Source organism: Chrysochloris asiatica, unplaced genomic scaffold (assembly GCF_000296735.1).
Source record: "Chrysochloris asiatica unplaced genomic scaffold, ChrAsi1.0 scaffold00032, whole genome shotgun sequence".
NCBI lineage: Eukaryota > Metazoa > Chordata > Mammalia > Afrosoricida > Chrysochloridae > Chrysochloris > Chrysochloris asiatica.
The window spans coordinates 5,773,302-5,796,099 of record NW_006408550.1 but is presented as its reverse complement, the minus strand read 5'-3'; the positions used below and the strand labels follow the sequence as shown (position 1 = coordinate 5,796,099).

Genomic DNA, 22,798 nt, shown 5'->3' with positions numbered 1-22,798 from the left:
TTCAATGACTGGATGATCAGAGTTCAACTAGAAGAAGAAAGAAGAGGAAAAAACAGATTATCAAAGACAGGACAAGATAAGGTTGTATGTTTCTGGAGTTAACAGTCCTAATAACAAGTGTAGTGTATTAGTATTATAGGATAAAGTATGGCAGTTAAGAGACAGAAACATGTTTCTTAAAGTGTTTTTTTTTTAAAGCAGTAAATTTATGTATACATCCAGCACAGTTATATTATTACCATTGTTGCTACTAATATGCTAGGGTGACATATAAATTGGGCTTTGATTCATAGAATTTTGGCAGGTGAGACGGAGAAGAAGAAGTCATTCTAGGGATTTTGAAAATATACTTGCCCTGAAAAACCAGAGGATGGGGGTGATTTAGACTGAGTACTAAGTAGGGGTCAAGCAAATGAATTCTATAATGTGACCTGATACTGTAGAGGTAGCTTGGGTCTGGATGCAGAGCAATTGGAAAACAGATCCAAGGACTATGGATGGCATCTGCTGTTTTCCTAGCTTCTACCCTGGCTTGCTGTGGTTAGATCTCTTGCTGCCACTATCAGCCCATCAGTGATGGTTGAGAGCACCAGTTGTTGTTTGGTTATCTTTTCCATCATCAGAAAAAATGGCTGTTTCCTGTCATGACATTGGAGTTGCTTCTGCTTTTGTTCTCTGAGGTATTGTAGATTTTATAGTGAAAAAACTCCATGGCATTTAAAAATAACTCTACCTACCATCCTCATCTCTGGTTTGAGACCTGTTTCTGTGGTCTTTGACTATCCAAGTGACAGGTATAGTGTGCCAACCAAGTTTTTGTGCTTAAGTGGTTTCTTACCCATAGATGATTTTTACCCCAAATATTCCTCATCTATTGCCCCTTCATCTTTAGGAATATCTAGACTTGCCTAAATCCTAAGGTGAAGTATACTTCCTAGCTCACATTGGCACCAGGACCCTTGGTGCATGCTCACTTATGAATAGAGAGCTCAAGGTGGGGAATCCCCATTATTCTCAGGTTTCCTGATGTGTACCTCTGTGAAATCAGATGGTACCTGGATAAACTGTTGGGAGATTTGACTCATTTATTCTTTATAGTTTTTAAATCTTAAAACTTTCCATAGGGATGCTGGTGGTGCTGTAGGATAAGAACTGATAACCACAAAGTCATCAGTTCAAACCCAACACACGTTCCATGGGGGAAAGGTGAATTCTCTGTTCCCACAAAGACCTACAACCTTGAAAACCCTATGTAGGGTTGCTATGAGTCAGAACCATGATGGCCAACAACACTAACAACAAACTTTTAATACCTTTTTACTGGAGTTTGCCAAAGATGTGAATATCTAACATGTGTTCCTTTCAAGCATTGATCTTTTTTTTTTTCAGGTTCATCTGTGAAGCATCCCAATGATCTTTTTTGAAAACTCATCATTTGGAGTTACTTTAGAATAGCAATTTATTGAAAGGCACTATGTTAGAAATGTTTTATTGTGTTCCACTAGAGTTATGAAGTACAAGAAACTGTGAAGATGGAAAAAATGTAAATGATAGATATGTCTCTTTATCCTTATTTTATAGCCTTCTTTGAATCCTGGGGGAAGCCAGTCATCTGATGTAGTGCTTCTGAACCACTGGAAAGTTAGGAATTTTGAAGTACAGCGTGGTGACATTGTATCATTGGTGTAAGTAAACCAGAAACTTTCTATGTTGTATATAAAGGTATTTATATTGGTTTGCCTGGTAGGTGTGCTGTTAACATGATATTGCCAATTGTTAAACGACTGGGAATATTTTAAATATGGTGTTTTAAAAAATCAGTTCTGACATATGACAGTGTTATAAGAAGTGAAAGGTATTTTCTTATATACTTAAATACCTATCAGTTGCTTGGCATTTTTAAATTTGTAAAAATGTGTTCAGTGTAATAGAGATTAGAAATGATTGCAGTGATGATCTAAAAAATACATGCACTTAGTATTATTTTCGATGCTTTTTGAAATTTTGTGTTCTGGTATCAACTTTTATGTTACCCATACATTTTCTTAGTTTGTGTCACTATCAAATATTTCTAGATGACAGCGATTATGAGATGAAATTAAAGATATTTCTGTATATCAGGAATTGTGCTGAAAAATGCAATTTGGAAGACGAGTGGAATGGAGGCTTTTGTTTGGGGCCAAAAGATGGCACTGTTTCTCTGTTACAATGTTGAGACTGGTGAGGAACTGAAATGTTATTCTGGTCGTTTATGTAAAAAGGGAATTTCAAAGTGTGCATAACTGATACAGTGATGTAATACATGGTCCTAGTACAGTGCATGCTTGAGTGGTTTGGGCCTGAGATATTCTATTTTGTTTTGTTTTAGAAGTAAATTCATACTTAGAAGACTGCAACAGAAATTTGCCTAATTTATTTTCGTTTCAGCTACTTATGAAAATATTTTAATTTGCTTCCTTGTTCTGCCATTTAGTAGAGGCAGCAGTTCATGTGGCAGTTTCACTGCCATTTATTTGTCTCAGCCATAGTAAAAGCCTACTGTTTGATCAGTACATTTTCAAGTTTATGTTTCTAATTCTTAAATTGGGTTGGTTGTCAATTGCTTGGTAAAAGCGATACATTGACTAGTACGTTGTGAAAATAAATACGTATTAATGTATTTCCTTCCAGGCTGTCCTCCTAGGATTTGCTTGAAAACAATCCTGGTTAAATAACTTAGGGGGAGAAATAAAATTTGAATGGAATTTTGTATGGCAGATATCCAAGGATGAGGATTACATGCTTTGCTGGTTCTTGAGTGCTTTCTTTAATATTAGCCTACTCTTTGGAGTAGACTTTTATTTTGTCATTCAGTGTACTGGTTTTGCAACCTCCTTAACAACCTTTCCATGCTGGGTTAGCCTGTTGTGCGCTCATTATTCTTTGGCCTTTGGTTTGACAAGGTTACATCCTCACTTAGTTGGTGATCGAGAGGATACCCACTCAAGTGGAAGAGGTCACACGATAAGCAGACAATTGTACAGTATTTGTATCTGTGTGCATAAGAAAGAAGCATGTTGACTATCTCTAAGCAAGGGAATTTGAATAATTGAAAAATATATTATATATATTAGTATATATAATATATAAGCTCCTTGAAACTCAGGATTGCATGGGTCCATAAAAGTATCCTAGTGTGCCTTGTTAAGAAAAAAGAAGTATTAATTTATGCAAATGCTAGCATAACTGATATTATATAAAATAATTTTTTAAAAGGTTTGTTAGAAATGGGAATTTATATAATACAATATGGAGAATTCGATTGAATTGTATCTTTAGTAAATCAATAATGTACTCTGCCCCTGTCTTGTGGAGGCCTGGTTTAGCACTGTAGGATAAGCACTGGTCTGCAAAGTTGGCTTGAATCACAAGGTTGGTGGTTCAAATTTACCAGTAGCCCCTCAGAAACCCTCTACAGAGTTGCTATGAGTCGGAACCGACTTGATGGCAGTTAACAACAACAAATTCCTGTCATGTACAAATAACAAATTTTCTTTCATTACACTTGTTGGTAGTAGATCATTTAAATAAAATAACAGTGACAAACATCATATTATCTAACACCAAATAATCATTGAAGGACAATTGTAGCTTTTTTTGAAGATGAAAAAACAAGTCTGACACTAAAAAATATTCTTCATTTTTATTTTTGTGGTTTGGTTAATGTTCATGATATACATTTAATTCATGCAAAACCACAGTGAATATTTACTTTTCTTATAAAGTGCATCAGTATGCTTTTGACATAGATACTTTACTTCATTAGAACAGCATTTTTATGAAAATAGCATGTATGCATTTTAGGGAAACTTTTGCAGTTCGTAAATCCATTCTAAAATTAGTAGGACTTACGCAACTTTGCAACCAAATATTAATGAAAACTGTAATAATTCATTAAAAATACTAGCACAGCTTAAAAGATGTCAGTTTTCTAATAAATAAATATTAGAAATGCAGCATTTTGCTTTAAAACCAAGAAGGTGACTGTGGCTTGAAGAAGGATGATGCCAGGAAGGGTTGAGGCTGCTGAGGGAGGGCCAGGCCCCCAGGCAACCATCATCAGGAACTGCAGGTACAGAAAAACTTTGTACAAGCTTTGTACAAAATGTACTGATTCCATTGTTGTATGCTGGTACATAAAAAATAAAGGTCATTATTTTAGTTACTTGTATTTAAACACTTCTGAAAGAAGGCTTGAATGTAGTATACTACTGATTTTTCCCCCCTGGCTTGCTGCTGTTAGTTTATGTGGCCTTAAGTTGCTGTTATTTATAAGGCAAACATTAATGATCTGTGAAAAATCACATGTGAACCAATGTAGCATCTGCATTATAAAAAACTCCTCTTTATCTACCAACTGACTGTGAGCTAATTCATGTTGCAGAAATGCATGCAGTAGCAGAGCAGTCCCCTCTGTTACAAGGGGCTTTATTCAGAGCTATTGTCCCAGGCTCCTTTCTCAGTCATTAAGGTCAAGAGAAGGTGCTGGAGGTGGGTGCATATCGGGACGTGTATTTCTTTGCATCTCCTTCTGTCCTTTCTTGTCTATTTTCTGTAAAAAGTTGATCATAGCGGAGCTGTTGTTTTAGTGTATTATCTAGTAATATTAATTCGATAGGTATAGTTACCTAAAAATATGATTACTCACAAAGACATGATGTGTGTCTGTAGTGGCATCGTACTCTCTGAGTGGATTTACAAACTTAAAGTGGATTTCCTACATCTTGGAATTGACTTTTCATTAACCTGTCTGATGGCCTTACTGCAGTAAGCTTAACTTAGTAATGCCATGTCATCGTGATATCTCTTTTAACAGTTCATTAGGACAGATGTCTTTTTATAATAATGTTTTAAACAATTGCCTTTAAATATATCTTAACTTTTCATTTTGAAACATTTTTACATTTAAGGAAAAGTTGTAAAACTAGTATAGAGCTCCTGTATATTCTTTATGGAGCCCCTCTTAGTATTAAATTATACATAACCATAGCGGTGGTGTGGTGGTGATGTGGTGTGGACTGCGTTCCAACTCATAGTGACCTTGTATAGGATTTCCCAAGCTGTAAACCTTTATGAAAGCAGAAAGCCTCATCTTTCTCCTGCGAAATGGCTGGTAGTTTCAAACTGCTGACCCTGAGCTTAACAGCCTGACTTATAACCACTAATGCTACCAAAGCTCTTTATGCATTGTTGTTGTTGAGTTAATTCCGGCCCATAGTTACCCTGTGTAGAGTTTCTAACGAGTAGCTGGTGAGCTTGAACCACCGACCTTGCAGTTCCAACAGACTTTGCAGTACAGCGCATTAACCCACAAAGCTACACCAGGACTCCTTATAGGTAACTATAGAAAAATCACCAAAACCAGTAAGTTGTCAGTGATCCAGTCCTACTCACTAACCTATAGGTCTTTTTAGGGTTTCTCCAGTTGTCCCACTAATGCCCTTTTTCTAATCCAAGATGCTACCCATAATCCTACATTTCATTTTTCTTTCTCTTTTATCTCCACCAATTTGTGACCCTTTCTCTCTTGTCTTTCATGATCCTGGAACACTTGAAGGTTTGCATCCAGTTAGTTTGCACAAAGATCCTTAACCTCTAATGCTTGAGGTCAGCTTGTGAAAAAACAAATGACACCAACCATCCCTCCCAGCACGCTCTGCTCAGCTGGGTTTGATGATTCATTGCAATGGCTACCCAAAACTCAGATGTCATACTCATAGATGCAGGATGTATTAGGGAAGCGAACCAGTTACAATTCAGGGCCACAAATGCTCAGGGCACACTTCTTCCACTCAGGACAGACTCTCCTCAGCTGTGCCCCCAGGCAGGCCTCTTTCTGCTCAGACAATAGTACAAGATTAATAAATGCTCAGTGGACACTTTACTCAGCTATAAGATTCAGCTCAAAGGCTCCCAGCTCAAGCTCTGTGATCAGCAAACAGCTTCCCAATTAAGTGCCTGGAGACATCACATTCTGCAAATGGACCACCTGCCAAAAGGCACGAAGCTTTACTTGCTCCATAGGTCAGGAAGCCCACCACTCTACCTCCTGTTCCGGTTCTTGGTTCTGTTGCTGCTCTTGTACCACTCCTCTTGTGTCTGCGTCAAGGAAGTTCAGTGCTTGGGTTTCACTGGGTCCAAAGGATGTGGTGTATTCCTTGTTCTAACTCTTTGATGGTAGTGAGATTCCCCCCTCTGCTTCAGAGATAGCTCATTTTATACCCAGAAGGATGGTAAAGTGGACCATTCTCAATTAGCCCTGTTAACAGTCTCTCATACCTGAATCTTATAATCCATCAGCATCTTCTCCCACCTTTTCTTATCCAGACCTTTCTGGAAAAAGTCTTTTAGTTTACAAAGACTGGCTAAAAGAGACCTATGAAGTAGTTCACTGCGTCACAGTTTGTCTTCAAATGGAGAAGCATCGAGGTTGACAGCTGTTGCTGAGAGAGCTGCAGCAGAGGTAAAATGGAATGAGAGATAAACTAAAGCAATGTAAACTACAAAAGGAGATGGATAAGACAGGGCTAGAGGAGAAATGGATCGCTGGGAAACTCTTTCATCTTTAGATCGTGACTAAAGCTGCCCCTGGCTTCTAGAAGTAATCCACCCAGTCAAGTTTATAGGTGCCACATTGTAAGGATGGAGAGCCATGTAGTTGGGGAAAGGGCTGCTGTTTATAGCAGATGTTGAAGGAAAGATACTAGAGCTAGGTCACCAATAGCATTATGTTAAGTTCAATGTTCAGTTCTAGAGTAGAAGACCATTGCTATTAATTGTTAGGTACCATTGATTGAAGTCCTGGTGTGGCACTGTAGCATAAGTACTAGACTGCAAGGTCAGTTTGAAATGCAGTCATCAGAAATTCAAACCCACCAGTCGCTCCTCCGATACCCCATACAGGGTTGCAATGAGTTGGAACTGACTCGACTGCACAGACCAACCACACCATTGAGTTGGTTCTGACTCATAGTGACCCTTTGTGCAACAGAACAGAATACTGCCCAGTTCTGTACCATCCTCACAGTTGTTGCTATGTTTAAACCCATTGTTGCAGCCACAGTGTCAAAACATCTTGGTGAGGTTTTCCCCCTTTTTTGTTGATCCAGTACTTTACCAAACACGATGTCCTTCTCCAGGGACTGGTCCTTCCTTATATCTGGACTTTTCAAAGCACATGAGATGAACTTTTCCTACCTTTACTTCAAAGGTGTATTCTGGCTGTACTTCTTCCAGACAGATTTGTTCTGTTTGTCCATGGTACATTCTCTACCAACACCATAATTCAAATGCACCAATTCTTCTCCTGTTTTCCTTGTTCGTTGTTCAACTTTTGCTTGGATATGAGATGTTTGTCAGGCACACCTCAAAGTGACATATTTGCCTTTCAACACTTTAAAGAGGTCTTTTGCAACAGATGTGTCCAGTGCAGTATATTGTTTGATTTCTTAACTGCTGTTTATGTGGGAATTGACTGTGGATCCAAGTAAAATGATATCCTTGGCAATTTCAATCTTTTCTATATTAATCATGATATTGCTTTTTGGTCCAGTGGTAAGGATTTTTGTTTTCTTTAAATTACTTAATTCATACTGAAGGCTGTATTGTTCTTTATCAGTAAGTGCTTCAAGCCTTCTTCCTTTTATAGCAAGTAATGTTGTGTAATCTGGATATTGCAGGTTGCTAATGACTTTTTCCTCCATTCCTGATGACATGTTCTTCTTCATATAATCCAGCTTTCCAGATTACTTACTTGCTCAACATAAAGACTGAATAAATATGCTGAAAGAATATAACCCTGACACATACCCACTTATCCTGATTGTAAACCATCTAGTATCCCCTTGTTCTGTTCCAATGACTGCCTCATGGCCTATGCAAAGGTTTTACACAAGCACAATTAAGTGCTCTGTGATTTCCATTCTTTGCAATGTTATCCATAATTTAATATTATCCACACAGTTGAATGCCTGTGCATAGTCAATGAAACACAGGTAAAATTTTTTTGGTATTCTGTGCTTTAACCAAGATCCATCTGACATCAACATGATATCTCTTGTTCCATTCCCTCTTCTGATCCAGCTTGAATTTCTGGTAGTTCCCTGTTGATTTACTGTAACAATCATTTGTGAATTATCTCTAGCAAAATTTTACTCACATATGATATTAATGATATTGTTTAGACAATTTCTGCCATCTGTTGGATCATCTTTTTTTGGAATGGGCAAAACCAATGATTTCTTCTAGTTGGTTAGCCAGGTGTCTTGGCATAGACAAATGAGTACTTCCAGCACTGCATCAGTTTGTTGACACATTTCAATTTGTATTCTGTCAATTCCCGGAGCTTTGTTTTTTGCTGATGCCTTCAGTGCAGCTTGGACTTCTTCCTTCTGCATTGGATTTTGATCATATGAACATTGTTTGAACATTGACCAATTCTTTTTGATCCAGTGACACTGTTAGGGTAGGGAAATTCTCAATGGATGAGTATCTGTCTTTATCAAGCATTGCACAAGTGCCTGGTATATCCCATTTTTGTTAATTTTTGGAACAGTATCCGGAGGTAGCGATTTTTATCATGAGACCCAAAGCAAGTGAAAATGGCAGGTAAATATAAATAGTTGTTGTTTGTTGTTAAATGCCCTGGAGTAGGTTTCAACTCATTTGTTGTTGTTGTTAGGTGCCATTGAGTCGGTGCCGACTCATAGCAACCCTGTATTCAGAATCTAAGTCCAAGTTCATTTGACTCTAAACCTGAACTGTCCAACTGAGTAGCCGCTAGCGGCATGTGGCTCGTGAGCATTAGAAATATGGCTACTAATACTTGTTGAAATGATAGTATTTTAGATGTAATAAGTCAAATGAAATATGTCATTATAATTCATTTTTCCTGCCGTGTTTTGTCTTCTTTTTTAATGTGGCTTGGAGGAAATTATATATGTGACACACACTGTATTACTGCTGGACAGTGCAGTGTGTAAGTTTTTTTCTTTGTAAACTGCAGCTTGCCTGAAATCTGTTCTAGGTAGACTAAGATGAGATCCCAAAGTCTAAGGGGAAGAAACTCTATGCTAGTGACTGTGAAGCAGAAGATGGCTCAAAAGGATAAGTAAACACTTGGTGGTAGTAAGAATGTTGGGGGTGACCAAATCTTTTGACTAAGGGAGAAAGACATATTGTTTTTTAAGAAGAACAACATACCATAACAGTTATTAATATTTATTGACTGCTTATTATTTTTTAGTTACTGAGCTAAGAGTTAAATATTCACTTTTATATTATCCTCATTTAAAAAAGAAAAACAGGTACTGCTGTTATACTATTTTATAGACATGAATTCTGAGATACAGAGAGGTTAACTGAATTTCTTAAGGACACACAACTAATAAATGTTAGAGCAAAGACTTGAACTGCTTCCATTCAAAGTCTGTGTCCTTAAGTGTCATACTACAGTGCCTCTCCTGTATATTGCCATGATTGCTTTGGTTGAGGACCGCATAGCCAGTTTCAGCAAAGAAGTCATGCATGCCCTAGAGCACTCATATTATTCCCATTTTGAATCCAATGGTTCCTGTTCATTGCTAACAACAAGGCTTTACTGTGCACACATAGTGTGCATATAGTCTCAACAGCTAGGCTAATTGCCACTTTCTGACAGGTGGCCAGTGTGATGGCGGCATCTCTAGCAGTAAATATGAGCAACACATTGTAGAGATTTGAGCCAGGGATAGAGACACAATAGAATAGAACCTTAAAAAAAAAAAAAAGAAAGGTGCTAGTTTCTTTGTGTCTTGTGTGCTTGTAAATCTTTAAAGATCCCATGACCCCTCAGGGTAAATTAATTGGTGCCTGCAAAAAAAAGAAAAGTAACATTTTGAAACAAATACCCAGAGCAATGATAATACTGAATAATGACTCATAATTATATTGAAAGCTTGTTATCACTTGCACTGTGAGAATTTAATTGCATATGGTTACAAATCGGGCTGCGAACCTTAAGGTCAGCGGTTCGAAACTACCAGCCGCTCCGCAGGAGAAAGATGAGGCTTTCTACTCCCGTAAAGATTTACACCCTCGGAAACCCTGTACAGGGTCGTTCTGGGTTGGAACCGACTCGACGGCACTTAACAACAACAACAACAACAACTACTAAACTCTTCTGTCTGTGCGCTCTCAATTTTGTTGTTTACAGCAAGATACTTTTCTGAATTTTTAGTTAATATTGTCTATTTCAGGAACATACATTTAGAAAGATTCAAATGGTAGAATAGAGTACCTAGGTTGTTTTGTTTTTGTAAGTTTAATTTACAGTAAAATGCTAGGGAGTGAAAGCCTGGGTTAACTTGAAGAAAGATTTCCTTTTTGGCACTTTCCAGTATGCATAGTAATTTGCATTCATTAAGTGTATTTACAAATGATACCTTATATCACAAAATGGAATGATAAAAATATTATTGCTATGATTTGATATCAATTAAACTGACTTTGCAAAGTATTCATCGTATTACAAAAAGTTGTGTCTTTTAGGCAGTGCTCAAAAGAAATGTGCTTTCTTGTGTAGGATAAGCTGCCTTTACAATTTTTTATTTATTTAACCATCTAAAAAAGCATTTTCTGAGCTTTGAGACAAATTATAGTTTACTATTGTTTCAGTGATCATAAATTTCAGTGTTGAATTATCGAGATTTTTAGGCAGCATAATGATTGGCGATATCAGTAGCTTCTGTTTAGCCCATTTCATAAATCGATTAGTCTTTGAGAGAGAACTGGAGGCTATGAAACGAAGTTATATGGACAATGTTTTCTATAATATGATAACATACGGGCACTTCTGTGTGTAATTGTTATGAGAACTCTTACTGTCATTAAAAATGAAAAGTGTAAGATGACATTTACAAAGAAGTATCTCCCCAATCAATACACATCATACGTTATATGGAAGCTGTAAGATGAGCTGTTGGGGAGAAGTGTTTTGAATATAACTGTAAATAATAATTTTAGATATTAAAAGTTTTATAGAAGTAAATAGCTTCACTTTCAAGCAGAAAAACTAACACCATCAAATAAATTATTAACTAGTGATGCCAACATATCTTAAATAATTTTGGAACCAAGAAGACAAAAAAATGAGAAAAACTGCCTTAAAGAAACTAACTAACAGAAAACTAAAAGGCATTGAAGAACAACCAAGGGACAAAGAATCCAGAGTGAAGAGAAACTGACTGAGGTGAGCGCTACATTCTTTGCCACTTTCCATCCACTTGGAGCTATTTGTCACTCTGTAAGCTGCACAGACAGTGGTAATTAATGAAGGCAGAAAGTGGCAGCTAAGATGGTGAGATGATACATAGAATACTTAGTACTTGGATAGTGCTAGTGGAGTCCTGCTGTGGTGCTGTGGGTTAATGTGCTGGACTGCAAAGTCGGTGTGAACCACAAGGTTGGTGGTTCAGATCACCAGTTGCTCCTCAGAAACCCTATACAGGGTTGCTATGGGTTGGAACCTATTCAATGGCACTTAACAACAACAACAACAACAACAAGTAGAGTCCTTCTTTGGCACTGTACAATGAGCATTGGACTGCTAACTGAAAGGTTGGTGGTTCAAACCCACCAGCCACTTCTTGGAAACTATACAGAGTCGCTATGAGTTGGAACCGACTTGACAGCATTTAACACCAACAATAGGGCATCACATACTAGAATCCAGGGTGGGCCTTGGTAAAACACTCCAGATGTTAACTGGATCCATGAAGGGATACATTCCAGGAGTTAGGAAGAGCTGGAAATAGACTAGGATTAACAGTGATTAAAATCCAGTGTCACCTCTAATACACTCATTCATAATTTTAAGGTAATCTGCTTTTACTTTGTAATTGCCAGAAAAAGAGGCATCATATTAAGTCTGTAATTTTTTGTATACGATACATAACAAGCAACAAAAAGTAACATCCATAAGTCCCAACCAACATAAAAAACAACAAATAATAGAAATAATCCCACAGGCGATCCAGATTTTGGAATTATAGACATTGGCTATAAAATACTTATAATCAGTATGTTAACATGATTGATACCGTGATAGTTTCAGCAAAGAATTAGAACATTTAAAAAATAAATTGAAGGAATCTAGAAATGAAAACCACTATCACTCAATAGATGGGCTTAACACCAAATTAACACAGCTAGGGAGAGATATTGTAGTGGTTACGAGTTGGGCTGCCAATCTCAAGGTCAGCAGTTCGAAACTACCAGCTGTTCTGCAGGACAAAGATGAGGCGTTCTGCTTCTATAAAGATTTACAGCTTTGGAAGCCCTGTACAGGGTCACTATGAGTCGGAACCGACTTCACGGTACTTAACAACAACAACAGGGAGACATAAGGACATGGAAAACACAGCAACTAGTATCATAGACATGTGAAAAAGCTGACCCCCATCTAACTGGAGTCCCAGAAGAAGAGGACAGAGAATGGGGATGAAGGCAATATTTGAATAAAGGCCAAGAATTTTCCAAAACTAATGAAAGACATCAACATACAGATTCAAGATGCACTACAAACCCTTATCAGGATAAATACAAAGAAAACCACATTTTAAGGCACATGGTTGTCACACCACTTAAAATCAGATGTTGTTGTCGTTACGTGCCATTGAATTGATTCTGACTCATAGCCATCCTGTATAGGGTTTCCTAGGAGCAGCTGGTAGGTTTGAACGGCAGACCTGTGATTTTCAGTCTGGTGCTGATCCTACAGCGCTACACCAAGAGTCCAAAAATCAAATACAGAGAAAGAAATTTAAAGGAAAGTAAACAACACATGTATTACCTTCAAAGTACAAAAAGCACAGCAGACTTATCCATTAAAGGAAGATAATATTTTACTTACAAAACATATTCAAAAACAAAAATATTAAGGATTTCAAGATGGTAATTGTAGAACATTAAACCACTCAGTTGTGGAGTCCTGAGCATAGGCCATGGTCACATGCCCATGAAGCTAGCCATGTTGATTGGTCTAAGGATTGGCACTAGACCCAAGCAGGGCCAATCAGAGCTCTTCCTGGAAATATTAGGAGAGAGAAGTTATCTTGTTGAAGTTGTTAAGTTTGAATTATATGTTTTGCTGGAAAATAAGTTACATTTCCTTTATTAAAATATGCACTAAGTGCAGTAGGAAGAATGATTGTTCCCAAGAGCATTCCATACTGAAATGAACTGTGATATGATAACATTTCTTGCTCATGAATATGTCACTTTACAGTGCAAAAAGGGCTTTGCAGATGCTAGTAATTCGTTGATGGGTTATGTAGGTGAGATCAGTGTAATCACACAGCTCTTAAAAGGAAGAGGTAGACAAGGACATGTGAGGGTGACATGGCAGAAAAAGAAATCAGATCTAAAGGATAAGAAGCATTTGGTGCTCTGTTGCTGGCTTTGAAGGTGAAGGGGACATCATGCTTCTGCTTTCTTGTGATCTTAATGTTAGGCCAGATCTAAGTACTGCAAAATACAAGATGTAGACTAGTTGATTTCTAAGATTCCTTCTGCTTATAAAGTTTCATGAAAATGACTTTTAGGGTTCAAGATGGATGCTGAGTATAAGATTCAGAATCAGAAAAATGTGTTGCATGGTTTTGCAAATTGGAGTCTAAATTGATTTGAACTTTTCAAATGAACAGAAGCTAGAACAGATAAGGAGATATTGAACACCAGGGCTTTCTTGGACAAATATATGTTATCAAGAGTTTGTCTTTGATTGAGATGATTAAAAATGGAAAAATTTCAAATTGGCAGATAGACGTTTTATAGAAGAATGAGAGCAAAACCTTCTCCTATTTGTTTAAAATTACTCAATCTGAGAAGGCTGTAGAAATCTTACTATTTCTTCACTGCTTGTAACTTATTCTTGGAATAGAACTTTAAGGATTCTTATGTCTAATGTTCTGGTTGTCTCTGCCTCTTTTGTTAGCTTAAGATGCATTTTGCACCAGTCAACAATCTGTCTACCTGTTCTTATAAAAAAATGATGCTAGAAAAAAAAAATGATGCTAGATTATATATTCTGTTTCATAGGCTAGGTCCTGGAAAGGTGGAAGCAATGTCAAAAGTAAAGTTAAACGTAGCCTTATATAATTCAAGGAGTCCTGGTGTGGTGCTGATGACTAATGCTCTGGACTGCAAAGTCCACTTGAACGAGGAGGCCTGCTGTTCACGTTCACCAGATGCTCCTTGGAAACCTTATACAGGGTCATTATAGGTCAGAATCTGACTCGATGGCACTTAACAACAGCAACAACAAATGTAATTCAGGGTCAGTAGTTACCTTCCATTTTTCTTCTTTTTAGAATAAAAAAAAGAGCAGCACTGCTTTTGGTGAGTTAGGTAGAAGTTACTGGAAAATATGTGTGTGACTGGCAGGAAAGGGGGAGGGCTTAAAGGAGAGCTCCCAAGCCTATCAGTGCTTGGGAGCTCAGGAAAACATTTCTTTCCAAGAAGAGAACATTTTGTTGTTGTTGGCATCGTTTAGCTCTATTAATGAGAAGCCTCCATGACCCATGTTATGAAAGATTACTTTTTTGAATAATCCAGTGACAGGTTTACTCACATTCGGAGGTCACATTAATATTTACTGAAGGCACAAGTACAGGTTTCACTTTATTAAAAATGGTATGATGTTGAAATTGCTGACAAGACTCTGGCTCAGTTTGATTTGGCTACGGATATGATAATTATCATATGGCTTTCTGGGCTTCTAGAGGTCATATGTTACCATGCAGAGATCTGTGTCTTTAGATTGCTGGGAAGTCACTGTAGATGGAGTATTACGACAGTATAGTAGGAAACATTTCAGTGTGATTAGTGTGTCTCACATAATCTTTACCACAGAATTAAAGGACAAATTATTAAAATATTCTGAATTTATTAAAAATTCATTATTCTACTGGAGGACCTTTAAAGAGCAATAAGAACTTAAAGAAATTATAGGAAAACTTTGGTAACAGTTGTTGTGAAGTGCCATCCAGTCCATTACAACCCATAGTGACCCTGTATAGGGTTTCCAAAGAGCAGCTGGTGAGCTTGAACCACCGACCTTACAGTTCAAATGGTTTTGCAGTCTGGCAGTGTATTAATTGAGTTGAAAGAAGGAGAAGATTGTATTCATAGAATGGATCCAAAATTGGCAAAAAAAAAAAAAAAAAAGATTTGTAATAAATCAAGGGAGTTCTCAGTTAATAAAAAAAGAAGCCAATTCTCAGTGAAGGGGAAGGGGTTGTGTTTAATGATTCTGGAATGTAAGGTTTAACTGCTTCTGTGAATTTCGGCTTAACAAAAAAGAAGAAACCCCCCCCCCCCCACCCGATACAGATAATTAGCCAATAATAAGATCATGTTGAAAAAAAAAAAATCAGAAAACTGCCTTAGATGTTAGGGGGAATATTGGCTAAGAATCGTAACTCCTGTAGTTAGTTTTGAATAATCACATTTGCTTTAGAAATGGGAGAAGTGCTGTTTTTAGTCCTGTTCAAGGAGGTGTGCTGTGTGGTTCTTCAACACAGTTTGCTGTATTGTGGGTTTTCAAGTAGTAATGAATTATTAAACAAGGGCCTGGGAGACCCAGAAATTCTCACAAGAATGGTATCTGCCATCTGTAATTAGTTAAGCATATTGTAATGTTAACTATGGAGTCCTGGTGTGACACTGTAGGATAAAGCACTGGGCTAAAAGGTCCGTTTGAAGCACAGAGTAGGTGGTTCAAACTCATCAGCCACTCCTCAGAAACCATATAGAGAATCACTATGATTCAGAACTGACTGGACAGCACTTAACAACAGCAACAGTGTTAACTATAATTTTGGAGGAAGGGGTTCTTGGTTGGCTCTTGCAATGTGGGTTCTATTTTTCTGGTTTATTTCATGAGACATGCACCTTTATGGGCTGACAGCCTAATTGCACTATTAATAGAAATTCAACACAGGAAATTGTGCTTCCTATAAGCATTTCTAAATTAGGGCTCCTTGAAAATATAAACAGGTAAACATCCCAAATGTTGTCTAAAGAAATATTTTCCCTCATGCTATTACAGTAATTTGTGTGTGTTATTAAAATATTATAAAGATCTTGATGGGTTCTTGTTAATTTTTAAAGTTTATATTGCATGCCTTTGTGAGACTTGAATTTTGATTTTATGTTGTATTTAAGTGCTGTCGAGTCTGTTCAAACTCAGCAACCTTGTATAGGATTTCTGAGGAATTGTGGGAAGGTTTTGATTATCTTCTCATGAGCCAAAATAAGATTTAACTCTGCATATGGATCAATAAGCAATATCATAATAAACGATGAAAAGATTGAAGTTGTCAAGGAGTTCATTTTACTTGGATCCATGATCAACATCCATAGAAACAGCGGTCAAGAAATTAAACAACATACTGTACTGGGCAAATCTGGTGGAAAAGACCCCTTTAAAAAGTGTTCAAAAGCAAAGATGTCACTTTGAGGTCTAAGGTGCATTTTACTTGAATCATGGTATTTTCATATGCTTGTCAAAGAGGGAAATGGATAAGAAAGACAAAACTGACTTATGGTGTAGCGAAAGAATATTGAGTATACCGTGGACTGCCAGAAGAATGAGCAAATCTATTCTGGAAGAAGTACAGCCATCATAATGCTCCTTAGAAGCATGGATGGCAAGACTTCACCTTGCGTACTTTGGGTATGCTATCAGGAGGAAGCAGTCTCTGGAGAAGGACCTCGTGATTTGTAAAATAGAGGGTTAACAAGAAAGAGAAAGACCCCTAATGCAATGGATACACACAGTGGTTGTAGCAGTGGGCTCAAGGATATGAGGATGGTGTAGGATTGGGCAGTGTTTTGTTCTGTTGTTTATTGTGATGAGTTGAGTTGGAACCCACTTGATGGTACCTAACAGTATCTATAACTGTATTAGTAATAGATAAGAGGCGATAGTAACCTGGATAATTAAATTCAGAGATGATCCATATTTTAAAATGCTACACATTTTGGAACTGTTTGCTTTTGAAAATAGTAATAGCTGTTTGATCAATTTTAGTTCAAATAAGCAGTAACTCAAGGGTTCCATAGTCAAAAAAGGTTTACTAGATAGCAGGAGATTGCCATTCCGGGATTATGCTATTGTCTGGCCTTAAGCTTGTCAGTTAACTTTTTAAAAGTTTTTAATTGATTCAGCATCCAGTTAATCACCTACTCATTTATTATTTGTTCATCTATTTTTTAAAATATTTTATTGTGAACTGAGTGAAGGTTTACAGACAAGATCATCAAGTTTACATTGAAAAAATCATAGACTTTGTTTCATCTCAAAGATTGCGATCTCCTTCCTGCAACAACAGTTATCCAACTTCCTCCCTGTGGTTCCCCATTTATATCTTCTAGTTCACAAATGAACAAAGCAAAAATATTTGATGAATACATATCAAACCAAACACAAAATAATGTTTTCATTTAAACATTCAAAGAGCACATTTTGTGAACCAGCCTCCTACCCACAGGCACAGAATTTGACTCAGTCCATGGAGCTGAAGCCCACAGCTGCTCTGTCTCTCTTTGCTGCTGCCTCTGCCACCCTCTCTGCTGCCACTCTCTCTGCTGCCACCACTTTTCTAGGTAGAGATCTCATGCTCTACTCATGTTCTTCCTTCTTGATGGGCCTGGGATCATCTGTTCCAGAAATGAGAGATTAAATAACTACCCCCTTTTAGTTTCACATTCTCTACAATTACAGTTTTTGTTAGTTAACTTCTGTGGATAAATTTTCCTTTTAAATAAAATATAGATATTGTACCCAATAATTTCTTAAGGTACCTTCAATTTAAAAGTTTGTGTCACTTAGATTTTCCACATGTGGAGGTTACATTTTTTTATGATGTGAGGCATTTGACAACTTTGCCTAGATCCTCATGTAACATCTTGATATATATAAAAAATATATATCAATAATTAATTTATTTGGGAAATATTTTCTAAGTGCCTGCTCTGCACAGTACCAGCCACTAGTGATACAAATAGACAACTTGCCTCTTCTCATGGAATTTAGGAATAGTACTTTACAAGGTTGATATGTCAAGAGTAAGACAAAATGGAAAAGAGATTCTTTTTTGAAAATTGTAAAAAATGTGGCTGGCATGTGAAAACTGTGGGCATATTACAAGGGAAGTTTGTTATTCAGTAAATCAGCTGGTGTGCCAGGCCTGGTACAGTGGGGTGGAGACTTGGCTTGTACTGGCTCATGAGAGTCAGTGTGCACGTCTCTTCCCAACTCTGCACTCACTCAGAGACTTCATGGTAGAGTGTTTATACCATGACAGTGGGCAAACACTACACAGTCAGAATCCCATGTACACCTCAGCCCTCAATCAAGTGAGCCTTTTCACAGCAAACCACTCATGGAAAATATTGTCAGAAATGGTAGCCATCATTTCTATGTTTATGTTTCTGCCCATGTCTGTCATATGATCACAGTGGAAATAAGGCACAGACTCATGAGTTGAAGTGGATTTATAGAACCTATGTACCACGGTCACTCTGTAGGCTAAATTAGCACTGGACCACGGATCACAAGTTGGCAGTTGAGCTGCTCAGTGGGAGAAAGGCAAAGCTTCCTGCTCCAGCAAAGAAAGATTAACAGCCTTGGAAACCCTATAGGGGGTTACTGTGAGTCTGAACTGACTTGACAACATTTATCAACAACAACATGTAGACTGTGAGAGTGTGGTAGCACTATATGATAAGCACTGGAATGTGAATCACAAGGTCAGTGGTTGAACCCACCAGCCGCTCAGTGGGAGAAAGATGAGGCTTTCTGTTCCACAAAGATGTGTATAATCTTGGAAACCCTATACAAGGTCGCTGTGAGTCAGAACTGACTTGATGGCACATAACAACAACATACGTGGAATATAACAACAACAACAACATGCACACTGTGAAGGGATCCTGAGAGTGTAGTGTTGGACTGCTAACCACAAGGTCAACAGTTTCAATCTACCAGCAGCTCCTGGGGAGAAAGAGGAGGCATTCTGCTCCTGTTTATAGTCTTGGAAAATTGTTCAGGGTTACTATGAGTTGGGACTGACTTTACAGCACAAAGCAGTAGCAGCCTGAATAATAGAAACAAATGAGTTACTGAAGTTAGAGCTGACTGAGTGGAACTAGACGTGAATTTGAAACCAATTTTTAAAGATGTGGTGGTGCATACTTGACTAGAGAAGGAGCAACAAGGTTTTCAGGTTGTCATGGGCAAAACTTTTGAGGCATGAGTGAGCAGTGTATGAAAAAAAAGATGAATAGTCTTGTTGGTCTTGAACAAGATGTCTAAACTTAGGCTCATTTGAGCATAATAATGTCTAAGTCATGTGTAAGCCTGAACCAGAGAAGTCATAAACACAGTTAGAGTTAGGAATGAATTAAAGACTGGCACTGAATTTTGTGAACACATCTCTCGGTGGAGCGCAAAGAGTTAAAGAAATATAAAAGCAATGTGATCTCAACCTTTACACCCAATTAAAGGCTATAAAGTGTTGTTTGTGTTGCGTATTTCATAGAATACTGATACTGAATCTACCATATATAGTTGAGCTATCATGATCCGATGTAACTTGCTCTTAACATGAAATGGCCTGACATCAGTACCAACAGACTGTCTCAGCTTGCCAGCACTGAAGATGCAGTGATTCCCTGTAGCTTCATAGTGGATCCTGCTTTACTGAGCCCAGATGGCAGCAGGAAACTCGGCACCTCCTCTATAGTGACTGACAGGGGGCAAAGGCCAGTAAGGAAGATGGGGTGGGGTGGTGGTGGGGAGAAGGAGGGAAATTCTAAAAATGTGTTGAAATTCAGCTCTGAATGATACCTGATTCTGTGATTTTGGGGCAATGTTTCGTTCTGTTGTGCACAATGTCACTATGATTCGGTACCGACTCCATGGCAGCTAACAACAACAACAACAGGAACCTGGTGTGGTGCTGTAGCATCGGCACTAAACTGCGAAGCAAAAGGTCAGCAGTTCAAACCCTCCAGCTGCTACTCAGAAACCATACACAGGGTCGCTATGGGTCGGAACTGAATTGACAGCACTTAAGAGCAACAACAACAGGAGCCAGTAGGCAGACTGTCCGTCATATTGTGGTGGTGGTGGAGGTTGTGTGCCGTCTAGTCAGTCCCAACTCATTACAACCCTGTATAGGGTTTCTGAGACTGGAAACCTTTCAGGAGCAAGAAGCCTCATCTTTCTTCCAGGGAGCAGCTGGTGGATTCAAACTGCTGATCCTGTGGTTAGTCGCCCAACATGTAACTCAGTACCCTACCAGGACTCCTTGAGTGGCATATAGGAGTGTGGAATGGAGTACCACACTCCTATATAGATGGAATCGATGATTATACGTATCCAAATTATGTAAAGAAACAGCACAAACAACAAGTGGAAGGAAGGAAAATGTGTAGATAACTAGGTGAAACTCTTCTTTTCTGAGAGCACATTCACCCTGTACGTGTCTTCCTCCATTAGCTGGCTTTGCATCAGCCTTTTATCTGCCTGATACTCTTAGAGAGCGGCAGGTACTCAAAATGTGGAGGCGGTTATTCATTATTCCTATTACCCTCAATAAGGGCATTTATGAATACCAATAGCAGTTTTATTTGTTAGAATAAATACAGTTTATACATACAGCATGAAATAAAGATGCTCTCAAATCTAATAATCTTTATTGATTTTTATCAACACTGTGTTTTGGAGCAACAGCTCCACAAACAAAGTAACAGTCATGATGATGGCAGTTATTGGCTTAGAAACTATCTCACACAATTAAGCACTAGGGACATTGGGAAATAAGTTTTACTTTTTAATTTTACATGGAAAATTAGAATGAAAAGAGAAGGTCATTTCTATTTTTAAACTGATTTTGTTCTTTCTGACTTGAGGTGTAGAATTGGATTTGAAATAACTTGTGGAGTGTTGAAGAAATTAGAATCAAAGCTTTTGGTTTGTTATCATTCTGGTGACCTTGAAACTGTGGTTGGTCTACATCATAATGGTTGAATGTGTTTTTGAATGTTTCACTGGACAAAGCAGAATTTTAAATCCTGCCAGATTTGAGCTATAGTATACCTCTCACGTGCTATAACCATACTTTGAACTTTGGAACTTTTTTGACTTTCCATGAGTATTGCACTAAGGAACACAATGACGTCTTTGTCAATTACCAATCTCATATGGTAGATAATAACCTAAGATTTGACAAGTAAACTCTAGAATTTTCTAATAAGCTTTTTAACAACTATATTTTTAAGAGATAATGTACTTTTGAACAGATGATTATTTAAAATTAGTGTGGTGTTGGATTGAAATAATTTAAAGTGTATATATACTCAGAGAAAACAAAAAGAAATAATGATTTTGTATACTTTAAAATTCTTATCAATGGAATAAAGATTGAAGTTGTTAAGGACTTCATTCTCTTTGGATCAACTATCAACACTCATGGAAGCAGCAGTCAAGAGATCAAATGACGTATTGCATTTGGCAAATCAGCTGCACAAGCCCTTTTTAGAGTGTTGAAGAGCAAAGATGTCAGCTTGAGGACTAAGGTGTGCGTGATCCAAGCCATGGTATTTTCAATAACCTCATATGCATGCAAAAGCTGGACAGTGAATAAGGAAGACCTTAGAAGAATTGAAGCCAAAGTGCCATGGGCTGCCAAAAGAACCAATAGATGGGTTTTAGAAGAAGTGCAGCCAGAGTGCTCCTTAGAGGCCAAGATGGCCAAGCTTCTTCTCTCATACTTTGGACATATTGTCAAGAGGGAATAGTTTCTGGAGAAGGATGTCATGTTTGGTAAGGTGGAGGGTCAGAGAAAAAGAGGAAGACCTCCAATGAGATGGATTGGCCAAGTGGCAGCATTGATGGACTCAAGCGTGGCAACAGTAGTGAAGTTTGCCTAGGATCAGGCAGTGTTTCGTTCTGCTGTGCATAAGGTCGCTATGGGTCAGTTCTGATTTGATGGCACCTAACAACAAGAACATACTTTAAAATATTAGATTACAGTTTGGTGAGTATGCAACACTTTATTGAGGTCATGATTTTAAGATGTTTGAAAGTTATTTTTTGTTGTTGCAAGTAAATTATTTTGTTGGATGTGTCATAGAATGAGATATGTGTTAACAGTTGAGCAACTATAATCTTTTTAATTTAAACTTTTAGATTTTTACTGCTATTAGATAAATTCCCTGGATTGGTGACTAGTCTGAATTTTACTTCTAGCTAGTCAGGTGACCTTGAATGAATCACCTAGTTATTTAGTGCCTTAGTTTATTAAACTATAAAATTCTGAAACTGTCTATTATGACTTCTTCTTAAACTTCCACTCTAATGCTATGAGTCGGAACCGACTTGACAGCACTTAACAATAACAACCATGTGATACACAAGGGCTGGGTCTGACAGAAATTCTTGTAATCCTGTTCTTCTTCCAAAGCAGTATCCATTCTCCTGGGCAGTGCTGTCGAAAGAGAAATACTGTGAGCCACATAGCTAATTTTAAATTGCCAAGTTGTCATGTTAAGAAGTAACAGAAAACAAGTGAATTTAATTTTAATAATATATTATTTAATAATGGAGCCCTGTGTGGCTCTGTGGATTAATGCAGCAGACTGCAAAGCTGTTTGAACTGCAAAACAGCAGTTCAAGCTCACCAGCTGCTCCTTGGAAACCTATACAGGGTCA

The 22,798-nt window shown here is 37.7% G+C and overlaps 1 protein-coding gene across 1 annotated transcript in view; it reads left to right on the top strand.

Annotated features, from left to right (window-relative positions):
- LOC102812110 (mitochondrial inner membrane protease subunit 2-like) overlaps positions 1–22,798 on the top strand; it is a 1,190,436-nt gene that overhangs the window by 89,463 nt on the left and 1,078,175 nt on the right. Inside the window, exon 4 of the mRNA XM_006859288.1 lies at positions 1,582–1,685. Coding sequence (XP_006859350.1) covers positions 1,582–1,685 — 104 coding nt within the window. The remainder of the gene's footprint in view (positions 1–1,581; positions 1,686–22,798) is intronic.